The sequence below is a fragment of the Quercus suber genome, unplaced genomic scaffold, assembly GCF_002906115.3.
Source record: "Quercus suber isolate HL8 unplaced genomic scaffold, Cork oak 2.0 scaffold_113, whole genome shotgun sequence".
Taxonomy (NCBI): domain Eukaryota; kingdom Viridiplantae; phylum Streptophyta; class Magnoliopsida; order Fagales; family Fagaceae; genus Quercus; species Quercus suber.
Genome location: NW_027069578.1, coordinates 1411510 through 1428933, shown reverse-complemented (window position 1 = coordinate 1428933; position 17424 = coordinate 1411510). Strand labels below are relative to the sequence as shown.

General features: G+C 33.1%; 1 protein-coding gene and 1 long non-coding RNA gene across 2 annotated transcripts; one reads left to right on the top strand and one right to left on the bottom strand.

The window, feature by feature from the left end:
- Window positions 1-913: 913 nt before the first annotated feature.
- On the bottom strand, window positions 914-8061 carry LOC111996967 (putative AC transposase). Its single transcript, XM_065775529.1, has 4 exons — window positions 7959-8061; window positions 5941-6168; window positions 4548-5422; window positions 914-2114 (listed from the first exon to the last, which is right to left on the bottom strand). The coding sequence occupies exons 1-4, from the start codon at window positions 7996-7998 to the stop codon at window positions 1200-1202; spliced, it is 2058 nt and encodes a 685-aa protein (XP_065631601.1). The 5' UTR covers window positions 7999-8061; the 3' UTR covers window positions 914-1199.
- Window positions 8062-9811: 1750 nt separating this feature from the next.
- Window positions 9812-11767, top strand: LOC136068392 (uncharacterized). The gene is made up of 2 exons (XR_010629751.1): window positions 9812-10117; window positions 11544-11767. It is a non-coding gene; the product is annotated as an uncharacterized LOC136068392 (long non-coding RNA).
- The last annotated feature ends 5657 nt before the right edge of the window (window positions 11768-17424 follow it).

The window sequence follows — 17424 nt, the reverse complement described above, 5'->3', positions numbered from 1 at the left end:
CTATTTTGTAGCCCAAAAAAAAAAAATTGTGTTTTTATTTTATATATATAATTTTTATTTTGAGAATCTAATTTATAAGTGAATAAAGCAATGTAAAAATTAACAGGAGAGTGACACTATATTTTAGACAAAGTTTTAATAGGAGTTAGAGTTGTATTTTTACTGTAAAAAAAAAAAAAAAAAAAAATATATATATATATATATATAAGAGACTTCCCTCTGCTTAAAATTTTACAAGTAGGAACTTTGATTATGGGATATCTTATTTTAGCAATCTTGGATTTTAGAAATACACATAAGGCAAATATAAGAAAAGAATATATGCTAAAAGTCTATCGCGTACGAACACTAGCATTGACACATTTTTCTTTTATGCTGGTGCAAAAAGACTTGATAAGATTCAATCCACATTAGTAGAGTATCCACACAGGACATCTTTCCTCCATCTCCTTACCACAAAAAAATAAAAAATAAAAAAGAAAAAAAAGAAAATGAAGACATCTTTCCCCTCCCCAATTCCAACCTGTGAAAAAGTACCATTGACTATCTATTTTCTTTCCTGTGAATAGGTATTGTTTACCTTGTATTTTCTTCTTTATTTCTCCATCGTCACTTTTTCCTCTTCTACCAACTATTAAGTACAACAATAATAACAAAACCTTAATCCCAAAATTTCAAGGCCGACTATGGATCCTCGAGATATTAGTTAGGGCAGTCATAAATATTCATTTTCTCCATTCTACTTTATCTAAAGACATGTTCTCTATTACTTTCTTAATTGACAATCTTTTTTATTACTTCTACAGTAATTTTTGGTCTTCTTATCTTTGTATGTTCGCCAGACAGATTAGTTAGGGTCTTCTACCAGGTTAAAATGATTCACTGAGCATCCAGGTTAAAATGACAGCCACAATATAAAGATTTGCTAAGCTGCTTCATAACATTACTGCTATGTTCAAATAATCAGATACACTTATTCGTCTATTTCCTTCTCTTGTTAGCATTTTTCAGTTCAACTGTACAACAAATGATGTCCACCTAATACATACAACAACCAAAAAAAAAAAAAAGGTGAATTGCACACCCGTTTCCCTTTTCTAAGTGGGAAAGGTAATATACAAGTCGTCATCTCAAGATATGACCAAGAAATCTGTGGAAATAAATAGTCAATATCAATAAGCAACGCTATGTCTCTGTCATCATTTTTGTTTCTTGTCAGAACCAGCAGTACTATTATCTGCTGCAGCGGAAGCTGCCAATTCCATCAACCTCTCATAGTCTATCTCAGTCGACTTGAACTTTAACTTGATCCCACCCTGAGTCCATGACCTGATACAAAGGAAAGCTTGTGTGCTATCATGTGGCATACAATGTCTTTGCTTATCTATCTCATCAGCTTTGCTGCAAAACAATTCTTCAGGTGCTACTGAAGTCGCCTGCACAGCCAAGAAATCTCGTGCCATCACAGAAAGTCGGGGGTAGCGTGTACTATTGACCTTCCACCACTCCAGAACATCTGTTGGTATTGGAGCTGGAGGCTCAGACAGATACTGAGTGAGTTCATCAGTGGCGGTGCTCAAGCTTGCTCTTCGTTTCTTTCGAGCAATTTCCTCTGCAAAAGAGACACTCCCTCCATCTTCAATCTCTTGAGCACTGTATCCACTAGTCATGGATGGAAAATGGCTGGTAGAGTAATATCTCATGAAATGCGTTCTTGCTTCCTCGAGATAGTTTTCTGAGCTGAGACTCTCGGAAATTAGCTCTCCTTTGATTCGAGGATCAAGAATTGCTGTCATGTATGTGAATATGTTGCAAACCTGGTTATTGTAATTTCTAGCCTTTATGGCCATGTCTTCGGCCGCATTCTTTAGCCAGTCTGGGCTGAGACGGGAGTCTCTGCAGACAGCAATCGTCTCAGAGATGTGATCCATAAAGAAGAGAACCAGTCCAATTGTGGGAACCTTGCTTGTGCATATGTTAGTTGTGGTTTTGTAAAATGGTTCTAAATATTGATGCACGATATTGACTGCATTCTTCTCTGTGGAGTTCAGCAGCATCCTATTGCCTAGTTTCTCCTCATACTTCCTGATAACAGCATCGATGGACTTACTAGCCTGTGTCATGTAAAATTCTACTCCATCAATAGCCACTACATCAATGCATATGTGACACGCACAAACACAATAGAGGCTACAGGCTATTTTATGCAATTATCATCAATAGCAACAATGTCAAAAATTACACATCCAATGACACGTACAAGATAGAACTACAACCACTAGCATTTAAGGCGTTCAACAGCTGAGGTACTTTTTTTTAGTATACAAATACCATTTATGAGGCATATTGGAGATGCAGGGTATCAAATCCTGTACCTCTTGCATGCATAGCAAGTGCTCTAGTGCTCTAACATTTGAGCTACGTCCCCAACAGCTGAGGTACTATTTTTTTTTTTTTTTTTGAGAAGCAACAGCTGAGGTACTAAAGTACACTGTCTATATTTTTCAACAACCATTCAGAGAATTGGAGAGCTGTCTTGTTAGTGATTATATCAGGAAATTATATTATGTAATTAAATTTGGTAGTAATAGCATCATTAAACAAATAAATTAATAAATAAAGAGGGGAATTTTACCCTTGTCATGCATCTGTATGTTTCAAAAGCAGCGAGTGTTCACTTATACAATATATGCAAAAATTGTTTATCCATTAGCTTCAAGGCAGTGGTTAAAGTACTTTTTTTAAAAAGAATTTTTGATAAATAATAATTTTACTGATAAAGACAGATATTTTATGAACAAATCATGTATACACGAAAATTTTCTAGAGAAGAGTATAGAGAAAAGAATTCTAGTATACAAGTGAATGCATGTAACTAACCCCCATGCAACAAGACCACTCAAACAGAGATCTTATAGACAGATTTCAGCCCAATATTTGAAACCTCTGCACCATTGAAAGTGCAATTATTCCTCCCCCTTCAAAGTATCCACATCAGACATAAGGGGGCCATATTCCACACCAAATTGCTGCCACATTTTCCAAACCAATTCCACCATCCAAAGAAGAGCTCCATAACAGACTTACACATCACTTAATGTGCCCCAAACATAGAAATATAAGAACAACATCAAGTTGACTATTGCTGATCAACCTCCAGCTCAAATGGTCAAGACCCTCTCCTCTTGGGATATTAGCATACAAAGTATCAACAATAATTCCACATATTGAACCAACTTTTAGGAGATATATAATCTACTGCATTGATCTTGGTACTACAACATGCATGAAATTTAAAAAACCTTAAGGAGCTCCAATTCCCGGTCATTGATAGCTCATACAAAAGCAAATATTCCAAGATCGCATCCCTGCTTCATATAGCCTGCAAATCTCTACCAACTTGAACGGATGCTTCTGAAGACTACAACTATATGTTCTTCTTACAACCCTAGTTGTCCATTGACCCTAATCTTATCCATTATTTGGTCCAACAGCCCATCTCCATTAATGATTTCCTTCCACCAGATATCTTCATAACTGTTTACCCAACAAAGCTTCATTAAATGGGCCCAATATGAACACCCAAACCCAATATATTATTGAACAAACAGTATTCCACTCCGCCAGATGCAATTTGAATTCATCCTCCAATCCTAGATGTAATTCGAATTCATCCTCAAATTCATCCGCCACACACACACACGGTCATCCAACAACTCAAAATACAGCAAAATTCCAGTAACCACAAAGTGGTCAAACAATACTGGGAAGCACACATGGTGGCCTAAACAAAACCCATGCAACAATCCCCCCACACCCAAAAGCTCCCCCACACCTCTCAGATCTTCCCAAACCAGCAACCCAGATGCTCTCCACCATCACTCACAGAATCCAATCACTCAAACCACCCTCACTAGATTAAAACTCCCATCAGGCTCCCTTCCAGAAACAGAAAAAGAATAAAAGAAATCACTCAAAAGCCAAGAAAAACCCACATATATTGTGTGCTCCCAAGAGTGTGAGATGAGAGAGGGGTTTGTGAGGTGAAGGGAGGAGAGAGAGATGAAAAGGGGGAGGGGACAGCTGAAATGAGAAAAGGAATAATATAATAGTAAAGGAGAAGATTTAAATGGAGTAGAGAAAGAACAAAGATTTTGTAGGACAGGGTATTTGAAAAGGTGGAAAGCTAGAATAGAAAGCTGCTTTTTAGCTAAAATTTTGGCTGGTTCATTGAGGATGCTTTTAATAGCCTGATTTCAGACTTTTGGCTAGTTTCTTCCAAGACTCCAAGTTGTGCTGACAAAGCTTCATTCCTTAAATCAAAACATTCTGCTAAAAGGTTAATAATTTCTTCACTTTTTCTCTAAGAAGGAAATAAAAAATAAATAAAATATCAATCGTATCTGGATTTTTTTTCTTCACATTTAATTGTAATTTATAATTAATTCAATTAAAAACATAACCATTTGGCCAAAAGTTCAAATAGACTTTTCATATGTGAATTTCTCTATCATAAAGTAGGAGAGTTAGACAACACAAGCAAGTACCTTGCGCACAATATCTAGCATCTGGTAATTGCCACTCCACCTTGCTGAAGCATCCAGTGGAAATTTCCAACTACCTTCTTGATAGGCTGTAGTTAATTGAATAAAATCTTCAGTCATCTCTCCGGATGCATTTAACTCAAGTAAAAACTCCCGGATCTTAGAGATTACTGGTTTTGTGGTTCTCAATCCGTCATCTATGATCAAGTTCAAAGTACGAGCAGCACAGGGAATGTAACAAAAGGGACCCACTTTCTGACCATCAAGGTCCTCTTTCAAAGTGTGGCAGGCTAGCACGGCAGTTTGACTGTTATCGTGGGTGCAGGAGAGGACTCTATTCTCAATATTGTACATCTTAAGAACCTTCACCAGGGAGTGATAAATCTCAGCACCCCCACAAGGTTGAGGTATGTGACAGATATCAAGCAGCAGTTTTTGGAAAGACCAGTTCTCATCAATCCACTGACATGTGACACTCATATAATAAATCTGTTCATAGGAAGTCCAGAAGTCAAGTGCGATGGAGACCTTAGAGGAAACCTGGTCCAAAGATGCTCTTACATCTTCCTGCATGCTTTTGAAAACTTCACGAAATACTGCTTTATACCTCTCACCTGGCCAGAGTTGTATTGATGGGTTCAGAAACTTATAAGAATTCACTAACCACTTTTCTTCCAAGGTTGAAGGAGGGAGAGAAGCTACAATGAGCCACTTAATGAGCAACCAATTTAGATGATCATAATCCACATGGGACACTTTTGCTTGAGGTTGAGATTTCTTGATTACAGTGGTGGTGGGCTGTGGTGCTGAATTGCTGACAGCATCCCCTGACTTGTCATATCCTGGATGCCGATTACCCAAGTGCCTTCCCAAATTTCCTTCACCAATAAAGGAAAAATTAATGAGATAGATACAAAATTTGACCACAACATGATAGGCTCAAACCCGGAGACAGATATAAGAAATATAAATTGGATAACACCCCCTTTGGTTTTGGTGAAGGTGGGGAGGGGGTTTGCTTTTAGCAGGCTTGCTTATATATAGTTCGGGGAAGGGGGATTTTCCATTTCCCATTATTAAATACTTCTTTATAAGCTCATGACTGGTCAAAGTTAATTGGCTTAGAGATAAACGAACAAGAAAGAGGAAGATGCAAATCCAGTTAACAAGTTGAGAGTGAGTGCAACTAATAGCCACTCGTACAAGAAGAGCTGAGCTTCTTATGAAGCACATTGTAATAGTTTCGTAGATTGCTTATAAAAATATTTGGATTTTGTTCATTGTAACCCTTGAATCTCTTAGACAAATTGCAACGGATAAGAGAGAAAAGGTATCAAAATAACATTAATATTATCTAGAACAAAAACAACAAGAAAGCAGGTGCACAAAAAATTACCAGTGGCAGTAGCAATAGAATAGCTCTGTCCACAAAATTTGCACCTCCGACTTTTTCCATCAGGAGCTGTCTCAAAAAACTTGAGATAAACTGATGTCATTGTCTTCTTTCTCGGTTTAGCTGTAGTAACAGCATTTGCATTTCCCTTTTCTGAAGAACCCAATCCAATATCTATTGGATCAATGTTTGGAAGCAGTGCCATATCCATCACAGATTTGGGTTCCATATCTACATCAAGAACCAACAAATAAAAACAATCATAGATTCATAGGTTATTCATTATTGGAAGTCCAAAGTTCAAAAGCCCAATATCCACATTACAAACAAAATAAATGGCAAATCTACTGCTCAATAAGGATTAGAATTTCATTTGCAGTAAATGATCATTAAAAAAAAAATAAAAAAGGGGAATCCTCTCCTACCAGAATGTCTGGAGATCAGTAGAACCATAAAAGAAACACCACTTCAAACAAACTGACACATATACATGTTAAGAACTAAGAAGCTCAAAAAGCCAGCAATAATCGTAGACTTGTTCATATACATTTCTGATCAAGAATGAGATATGCTTTAACTACAGACCAAGTGTGGTAATAAGATATTTTCCCTTGTCAAAGTAAACAGCCTAATCTGAATGTTTGCTCCCCACAACTTCCTCCATGTAAGTCTTATGAAGAATTGGAGTTTTTTTTTTTCTTTGAACAAAAGAAGCCTACCTTCATCTACCCTAATCCTCATATATCAATCACAAATGGTTTCATAAGAAACAAATATCTTTTACTAAACCTGTAGAAAGAAACATTCCTACGAAACCCTACAACACATTTCCAACTCCTAAATGTACACTGCATATATCCTTTTATTTTGGTATAAATAAATCCTTTTACTCCTCAAGCTTAACAATGGAAATTGAAAATGAAAGCCTTGAATTTTTGTTAAATTCCTTATTCATTACCAAATAAAAGAAGTACATGAACCTTGGTTTTGGATGAAAAATCTTTAGCAGAAACTAAACATTATCCTATATGAAGGCACATTAACCAATCCATTCATTCCTTGCTTTTTTAATAGTAAAGGTAAAGGAAAACATCTATGTTAAGATCAGTGTAGTCAAAGGTGAAAGGTGACCTTAAGACACCAAGTCCTTGTATTGCCTAAGGCATGAAGCAATAAAAAGGCGCTAGCCCAAGTGAAGCCAGGCTCCGTACTCTAAATATAGTTATTATACATATAATAAAATCAAATCATATGTACATAATGATTATTAAGCATGGATTGAATTTTTCAAACTGGTAGAAGCCTTTACTAATTAATCTAAGAACAGACTTTACAACAATCTCATAAAAAAATTTTCAAAATACAAAAGAGAAAAACTATTAAAACCAAAGATTGATACGATTGAAATTCAAATCTATCCCCAAAAAAAAAAAAAAAAAAAAAACCTAAATTGCTGCAAAAACAAAGAGAGGTGAGAGAGAAGAAAGTATGAGAAAGAGACCCGCTAATGTGAATTTAGTATACATCCATCTAGTTTTGCCAAATTACAAAATTGCGCTTTCTTTTCTAAATTTCATTGAGGCTCTCACGTTAGCGCCTTAAAGCCTGTTTAAGGAACTCGCCTAGGCTCTAAAGGTGAGAGAATCTCATTAAAGGCGCCTCGCTTCAAGGCTTTAAAGGCGCCTTAGTGGTGCCTTGCCTTGCCAGGCTTGCCTTTGACTACATTGATTAAAATGTAAGAATTTTGATCCATATCAGCCTCTACCTTGCTTTAAGTATCTCAATATGTATGACAAGTATTTCTTATATTGTCATACATGAAATTGGCTTCTATGTAGTATAAATTACACATAAATATTATGCAAGACAACGTTGTCTGCATTGCTAGCAATCTTCATTGTCAACAAACAATGGTAGTATAAAAAACAAAGGCAAATTCATCACACAACCTTAACCTGCGAATCCATATAATTTGTTCACGAAATAGCAAAATCATTAGCAAGATATATTAATTCCAGTACCTTTGAAAGATTTAAATGCATTTGTTACAGACCAGTCCATTTGATTCCCTGCCTTCCCACTCACTGTTCCTGTCTAATAGTCCAACATTAATTGTGAGGAAAAAAAAATATATCTTCAGAAGACAAACAAAAAAGATCAAAACTTTAGAACTGGGATTGTAAATATTCCTCAAAACATGAATCCTTATATATATATATATATATATATTAGGGAATATGGATAGATTACAAAAATTAGTTACTTATGCTCCCCACAAAATCAAATTTTATAACAACTCTTGGGAACTTGATTACAATTGTGTAATTTACAAAATGAAAGACAAAAGAAAGGAAAATAGTGAGCTTCACAATCAGAGTTAGTAGGAACTATCAAGAACTAAGAAATGCTCAAATAATCTAAGCAATCACTTAGCTCAAACAAACTATGATATATATTATGATCATGGAAGCCAAAAAAAAAAAAAAAACATATATATCAAAGTTTAGAAATTTAAAAAAAAAAAAAAAAAATCTCAGTGGGGTAATCCGGTGACCGAGGGTCACTGACCGTGAAGTGGTGAAGTGAGGCGGGTGGTGGAGTTGGGTGGTAGGAGACTGAGCATGACAAAGTGGGCAAAGAAAACTGAGAAAGAAAGAAAGAAAGAGAGAGAAGAAATGGAGGGAGATGAGAGCTGGGAAAAGAAGGATCAGCGGCGCTAGTAGATCAAAGCCGGATCTAATTATCTTAGCCGATAGAGAGAGAGAAATTTGAGAGAGAGAGAGAGAAAGAAAAGTAGATCAGCTTTGAGTCTTTTGACTATGCAGAGCCTCTCAGCCTCTCACAGACTCAGCCGCGACAAAAAAGACCCAACAAGCTTCAGATCTGTTTTTTGTTTTCCTTTTTTCTTGTTTTGTTTTTTTTTTTTTCTCGGACGGCTCACTCATCATGACTCAACCAAACGCACGCTTCTTGGTTGAGTCTTAACGCCACCGTTTTTAATCAAAACTCATGACTAATGACTCATGACTTAGACTTGAGTGAGTGTCGGACAAAGGAACCGAGCCAGCTATGGTTTTTTTTTTTTTTTTTAAATGTGGTTGTGTTTTTTGTTGAGCCCCAGGCCCAGCTAGCTTTGGTTCTGTTGGCTCTAAAATCCATCAGCCTCGCTCCATGTCTCGACCCAATTTCAAATTAAACGTTCATTTCCCGATTTACTCACTATTTTACTTTTGTTTTTTTCCTTTTCACTAAATATTCTTCATTTACTATTTACGAGAGTTACTACGTCTATAACAATTTTACAATAATTTTATTACAAATCACAGATGGTTAGTTGTTATTGGTTCAAATTTGAAACTAACACTAAGATTACTTTTTTGCCCCAACAATAACAACTAGTAACAACCTGTCACTTAAGATTTGTTGTAAAAATGTTATAGACGTATCATTTCTATTTACGGCAACCCCGCTCCCAAATTTTTTTTTTACTTTCCCCTTTTAATAAAAGTGGCCATTTTCTTGTCTTCTTTTTTCCAAATGCATCTATTGAAAACATCGAAATTTATTATCTATAATAGACTATTATTTAAGAATTTTCTCTTGTTTGGACCGGATTTTTTTATTATTCTAAAATACCCCTACAGCCTACGTTTAAGTAGGGGTAAAACTTGGAAGAAATGTTTTTTTAACTTTCACATAAAACACTATCTACAAAATAGGACTACACTCTCAGTACACTCACGTTGGTTTTCAAACTCAAATTGCTTCTTTTTCAGTTCTCCAATTCTCTCAATTTTGTGTTAATCTTCTTTTTACCGTTATCATCATTTTGTCTATTTGCTCTGCTCAAATTTGCTCATGCTCAATCAACGGTATGTGTATGTTAATGTACTTTAGTCTTTTTTATTTTGGTTTTCTAATTCATTAACAACTTCTTATACCCTAGAGAAAAGATCAAATATTTGTGTAAATTAGCCCTTATATTTCAACCCCACCTTTAATTTCATTCACATATTTCTTCAAGGAACATGCATTGTGGTATCTATCTTCAAGATTTTTGTATCTACACTTCAAGGAACGTGCACTGGGGTGTTCATCATTAAGATTTTCGTGTGCTCTGTCCTCCAACTCTAACAGACTATTTGGACTTTGAACTTGAAGTTTAGTCAACAACAAAAATGTAAGTATCTTTCATGATCTCTATTTAGAATGTCTCATGCGAGTTGGATTCTTTGTTTTTACGTTTGCTTTTATGAAAAGTATTTGTTTTCCTATATTTGATTTATATTTCATTTTCTTACTTTGTTATCATTATCCTTTTCCTATCATTATCTTTTTTCTTTTATATTTTTTTTAAATCACAGTCTGTCTCACGTTCTCTTATATTCCTTTTTTTTAATAACCACGTTTACTATATTATCACGTTTCTTAGATAATGTGTTAATTTTGTTCTCCATATGTTGGTTTACCAATGAGAAAATTAAATTTATGAGGTAGATTTCGGGAATAAAATCATATATATAAGGTTCTCAATCTAAAATTCTAGGATAATTGTTGCTTAATTTGTATAAAAAAAATGATTTTTTTATCTCCAAAAATGATGGCTTTGTTACTTATCAAAAAAAAAAAAAAAGTGATGGTCAACTTCAGATACCTCAAATTAAATGCGAGTGGACTAAAAGTCATACCGCTTGGGATTTTACCAAGAATTTCCCATCCCCAGCACCTCACAGTTTATTTGTAGCATTGTTTGTGGATTTGGAACTTATTTGAAACTTATTTTGCTTGCTGTGAATCATTAATGCTTCAAAATTTTGAGTTCTATTTTGTGAACTTATTTTTCCACGTTTTCAAATATGAGATCTCATCACATGCATGTGGTTTTTTTTATATTCACGTTTTCAAATATGAGTTGCATGTATTTGAATTTTGAACTCAAATTGGTTTTTTAAAACTCAAATTGATATTTGTAGCATTGTTTGTGGATTTAGAACTTATTTTGCTTGCTATGAATCATTAATGCTTTAAAATTTTGAGTTCTATTTTGCGAATCATTAATGCACGTGGTTTTCTTATAGTCACATTTTCATATATGAGTTCTATTTAAACTCAAATTAGTTTTTTAAAACTCAAACTGATATATTTAAAAACAAAAAAAAATAGTTGAATGCTAATTTAGAGTTTAGGAGGGAAAAAAAACCTTATTATTTTATCGTGATTTAGAGTCTAAAAGGAAAAAAAAAAAAAAAAAACTTTTAACTCCCACGTAAAAGACTACCTACAAAATAGGACTACACTACAAAATAGGATCACACTTTATTATCATTATCTTTTCCATATAATATCTTTTCTTTTCTTTTTTAATATTTTCTTTTCTTTTATTTGGTCAGTTTGATGGGTATTTAATATTTTCTCTAATTAATCAGTATTTTTTAAAGAGTGGGAATGATATATATTGATTTGTCTATTTTTTTTGTAGTTATTGGGGGTTTGACTCATTATTTAGTGTATGTGTTCTAAGTGGAGCTCTCTCTTCCTCCTATTATTTTTGTTTGTTGTTTTTCTTACATTTAAGCCTAACTCTCTATTTTTTCGTATTTTTTTAGGTTGACATATTAACAATTTTGTTAGATTGCACAGCAGGCACATTGGATGAATTCGGGTGAGCAAAGTGCTAGTCAATCTATCAAGTAGTTGTTAAAAATAATTTTTTGTAAATATCCTACTTATATATGCCTATATTTATTAATTTGTGTAACGCTGATAGCCCTTCTTATTACTATTATTACTTTTTATTTTAGCTTTTTTAAGCATGCTAAAATTTATTATGTGTACTAAGTGCTTATCTTTTAGGATTAAATATAATTACATAACTACCATTTAAAAAATTGAAAAAAAAAATTCTTCGTTTACATTGTGAGAGTCTTTAGCATTTGAAATTTTTCTTATGGTTATGGATGTGTAATAACTAGCTACCTTTTAGGACTAAGTTGCTGCCTTTTAGGATTTTTTAAAACAAAAAAATTGATAACTCTCATTTTTTTAAAAAAAAAATGATAATTGTGACACTCTATGACCGGTATATCTTCTTCTGTCATTACAAAGTTCACAATCAAAAAGGAATCATTTTCATTCATTAAACTTTTGGGCTTGGGTTCCAAAAAAAAAAAAAAAAAAGATGCATCAAAAAAAATTACATCGCTTCATATTAAACTTAGAATAGGTGGACTTCTCAAATGGTATTCTTGGTGTTTTAAGAAATTAATACTATTTATATTTTCTTTTACTTCAACTGAGCCTTAATCCTATTCCCAGCTTTGTTAAAATTAAAACTAAGGGTGTGACAAACATTAAAAATTATATATTACACTCAAAATCAGCTACCAATCAATTTTAATCCAACCTAACAATATAATTTTATACTAGCCTTTGAGCATGCGCTCACGTGCATGCTCAGAGGCTCTTCTATTTTTTTGGGTAAAAGTTAATAATTTGAATTTATTATAATTTGGGATTACTACATTTTTCCAATAATAAAATATCTAGAGATGTGATAAGTATTATGGGTTTGTAAGTGAAATAATTTTTCATCACACCTCTAAGTATTTATGATTGGAAAAATGTAGTAATGAGTAATCCCAAATTATAATAGATTCGAATAATTAATATTTACCCAAAATAATAGAAGAGCCTCACATGCGTGCTTAGAGGCTAGTTTAAGCTAAAAGTCATTTCCCTTCCCCCCTAAGTTACATTGTTTTACCGACATATTTTCACACTCACATTGTCACAACTATTTTATGTGGCAGAATTTGATTGACTGTATGTCACTATCACATGAACTGATCATTTTTTTCTTAGCCACTTATGGTTTGCCATGTAAAAAAATTGTAACAAAGTGTGTGACACTAGCATTATAAAATGTTGTACCGAATCAACTTTTAATAAACTTTTGGTTCAATTCTAGCTAACATTTTCTACTTTAACTAACCCATTATTCACATACCTTTACATTAAACTCATTATTTTTTGTGGATTCTTGTTAGCTTATTCAGTAAAGTTTCATGTTGTCAAATAAAAGAATTGAGATTCAAAATATGATTAGTGTCTTAGCATGATAATAATTAGCAATCATCATGAAGTAGACATCATATATTGAAATTTTATTGTATTTAAAAATAAATAAATAAAAGCATAACTGCTTTTTATATCCTGTCTTTTTTTCTTCATTTAGTTTATTCTTTCTATCCTGTTTTATTTCATTTAATTTATTCTTACAATTGCAAAGACCAAAATACAACTTCTGACAAACATAAACAAATTATGAGGTTTATCCATGACGACATGATTTGCAGACTCGTTGAAAAAAAAAAAAAAAAAACAAACAAACAAACCGTTAAGCCTTCAATCTCATGGAAATTTTATCTTTGATTTACAAGCTCATGGAAATTTCCACTTTCGCAAAGTGGAAATTTGAGAAAGTAAACCCCATTTATAGTTTTCAATGTTTTTTTTAAAAATGTTTTTCTTAACAATGTTTTTTTTTTTTGTTAAACTTTTTTAAAATGTTGTAATAATGTAAGAATTTTCTTCATTTCCTTTTCTTGTATATGTAACTCTTTTTCCCCCTCTTGTCACTATGTAATTAGAGTCACTTTTTTTTTTTTAATAATATTAATGCACCGGTCTTTTAAAAAAAATGGAAAGAAATTACTTTGTATCAATTTTTTATTATAAATTTATTATAATCATACTTATAATGAAGATAAAAATGTCAAATTTAGTACACAAAACTCTCCCTATCTCTCTCTCTCTCTCTCTCTCTCTCTCTCTCTCTCTCTCTCTCTCTCTCTCTCTCTCTCTTCCACCATTTTCTACTTCTCTCTCTCTCTCTCTCTCTCTCTCTCTCTCTTCCTTTCTAGGCTTTTTATGAGCTGAGTTTGTCAAAACTCCATCTTATTACTTTGTGAGTTGTCCCTCTCTTGAGTCTTCAAATTCTTGGGTTTTGTAGTTTGGTTGATAATGATTGTGAGTTTTGAGTTCTCTTTTTCCTCTCTCTCTCTCTCTCTCTCTCTAGGTTAGCCAAATTGAGGATCATAGAAAACTGGGTAGGTTAAAAACTTTAATTATTAATTGCAGTGGAAGATCCTTAAAAAAATATGGGTGGTTATACTAAAACCTCTTTAAGACACGTTATATTAATAAATGATGATGCAATTACACAAACATCATATGTGGGGTCTTAAGGAATTTAGTATAGGACATTTTACTAAAGGACTAAGGAAAACTTAACATAGAAATAAAGGATTATAGGCATCTATGATCGATGTACTAAAGTGACATCATGTGTATGAGAATTAAATTCAAAATGTAGTGCATTAACTAGCATCCTTAACAAATTAAAAAGAAAGATATAATAAGAGAATGAAAAACATCTCACCTTATTTATTATAAAATTTCTAATTTACAACCCACTTAGGATGCATTTATAAGCCAGTTCATTGCCTATTTTTCTTATTATTTGTGAGTTTCACATGATCAATTACCTAATTATTTTATTTATTTTTTACCTTTTTGACAAAATTTAGTTACAATCTTACTCGATAAAATAAATATTATTACATATTTTGAAAATCTAACCTTAAATTACATGCTCTTTATCCTCTTAATACACATATCAAATTTTGTGTCAATCAAATATTATTTACCATGTTATTTATAAATTTATATTTTATGCATAATTTTAAACTATTAAATCTTATAATGAGATAGCTATTAATTTTTAATTTTATAGAAATTTTACAAACATAAGAAGAAAATGTAATCCAATAATGGTTTGTCAAAATCCACCTTCAATAAAAAAAATATATATATATATATATATTAAGTGAAGTTGTACAAACCGATGCTTTAGTAGAAGCCATATGGGGTAAAACCGTAAAAGAGCTAGAAAGATTTTTATTATTCAAGTAAAAAGAAAAGAAAAGAAAAGAAAAGAAGAAGTAGTAACAATGAAAGACAAACTCCCATGTTGACCCATCTCAACCGTTGGTAATAACTGTTGTCAACTTTTGCAACTTGATAATGATGCTCTTGATGAACGCCAAGTGCCATCTCCGGAAAATGACCAAACCGTCCGATATTCCTCTAATGTAATATTCTCTTTGTTTTTCTTTCTGTAACTAAACCGTCCGATCATTATTATGTAAATGAATTATTATTATTATTATTATTATATCTCTATCTGGTGTACAACATGCTCTGCCCCATTTGATTAGGGTGTTTGAATAACAAAAATTATTATTTAAACACCACAATATATATTTTCACATATTTTTCACTTATACATATATTTACAAATTTTAAATAATGCTATTATAAATTTCTTACCAAATTGTAAAGCATATTTGGGTGACCCAGTTCAGTGTTCATGAACCACATTGTGACTTAGATTACGTACTTTTAAATATAATTAAAAAAAAAATAATCGAGTGAGGTTACGTTTGAATTAAAGTAATAGATATTAGACAAGCATGAAGCATCCATAATAATTAGTGGCTTTCCTGTCATTTTAATTTTAATGCCCATGTCGTCACTGTCTCAACTCTCTGTTTTGCAGTACGCACGTATTCCGGCTCTTCTTCTTGTCGTTTTTGTCGTCTCGTTTGGTTTCAATCTGTGCACTATTTTTGAGTGACACTTTCCATCGTTTAACTATAACTAAAATACTTTAGCTTAAATACAACAGTAAAGTTAAAAATTTAGATATTTAGCTCCATTAAAAATTACTTTAGCTATTTTATCTATATACATACTGCAGCAGTGGATCTATTTTAGTTTTCAACATAATAAAATAATATAAACATCACAATAAATAATAAATCTACTACAATAAAATAATTCATCTCATTACAATAAATAATATATTCACTATATACAACCATCACAACCACAGCCACAACCACCACCACCACCGCAGCCCACAACAAAGAAAAAAAATCAATCAAGCCCACACCCACCAGACCCACCAGGCAACAACCAAACCCACCACCACGAAACCCACCCAAGCCACTATCACAAATACACCGATCTACCACAAACCCACCCACAGCCCAGCCACCCAGCCACTCACCGATGAACCCAGCCACCCACCGACACCGATCTACTTCATTCCTCACTAAGTAATATATCCATTGATGCCGATGAACCCAGTCACCCATCAATGTTGATCTACCCACACAACATAACCACCACCACACCACAGCCCACAGCAGGGGAAAAAAAAAAAAAAAAAAAAAAAAACAACCAAGTAAGGGCGACATGGGTTGGCGGCGTGGGTTGGCAGCGTGGGGGTGAGCTAGCAGCGGCGAAGTAGATCGGTGAAGCAGAGAGTAGATGAGGGAGAGAAAACAAAAATGAGAAGGAAAAAGGAAGAAAGAAGAGAAGCCGGTGAGAGAAAAGAAAGAATGAGAAAATATTTTTTAAATAAAAGAGGAGAGAGAAATTTAATAAATTTTTTTTTTTTTTTGTTTAGCTCTCATGAACAGTGCACATATATCTATAGATATGCATTGTAGCAATGGAGCTAAAAAAAAAAATAGATTTAGCTCTACTGCTGGAGCATGATTTTGGTGTTTGAGGAGCTAAAATATAGTAATATACCAATATAACACCACTGCTGCGAGTGCTCTAAAATAGCTTTTGTATTTTTTAATAATTTTTTTTTTTTTTGGGAGGAAATGATGGTATTTGATGGGTACTTTTTTTGACCATATTAAGGAGGTGGTCCATGTAGGCTAGCCATACACCCAGAAGTAAGAAAAAGCGAGCTCCGTTATGGCAACTAATGAAGCGTGTGTTTGAAAAAAAATTATTTTTGTCAATTTATTTTACTATTTAGTTTATTTTTACTACTATTATTTATGAGTTTCATTACACACTTTAGTACTATTTATAAGTCTCATTGTACTATTTCAGGCTTCAGCTAACTTTTACTTTTATCTACAATATTTTTAGTAAAAAAATTTCAATTTCAGTAAAATAAGTGAATCTCAAACGGACCCGAAAACGAAAGTCAAATACTAATGATTCTCCCAAAAAAAAAAAAATATCCACATAAAATATTTGTCTTAGTTTGGATTCTGCAAAGCCTAAATCACAGAAGCACGTGGATTATATTCATGGCCAGAGGTGTGCTATGTGTAAGAATTGAATCTAGGGTGGCAAATGGGCGGGTTTGGGTGGGTTTGGGGTGGACATAATTGGGTTGGGTATATAAAACTCATTTACCCATTTAAAACCCATTTAACTAATTCCTTATAACCCAAATCCAACCCAACCCAATTATTATGGGTAAACCCCAACCCACCCAATTACCCAATTATCAAAATTACCAAAATGCCACTAAAGTGAAAATGACCAAAGTACTCTAAAATCTTCAAAAATAACCAAAATGCCCCCAAAACCTGAAAATTACCAAAATACCCC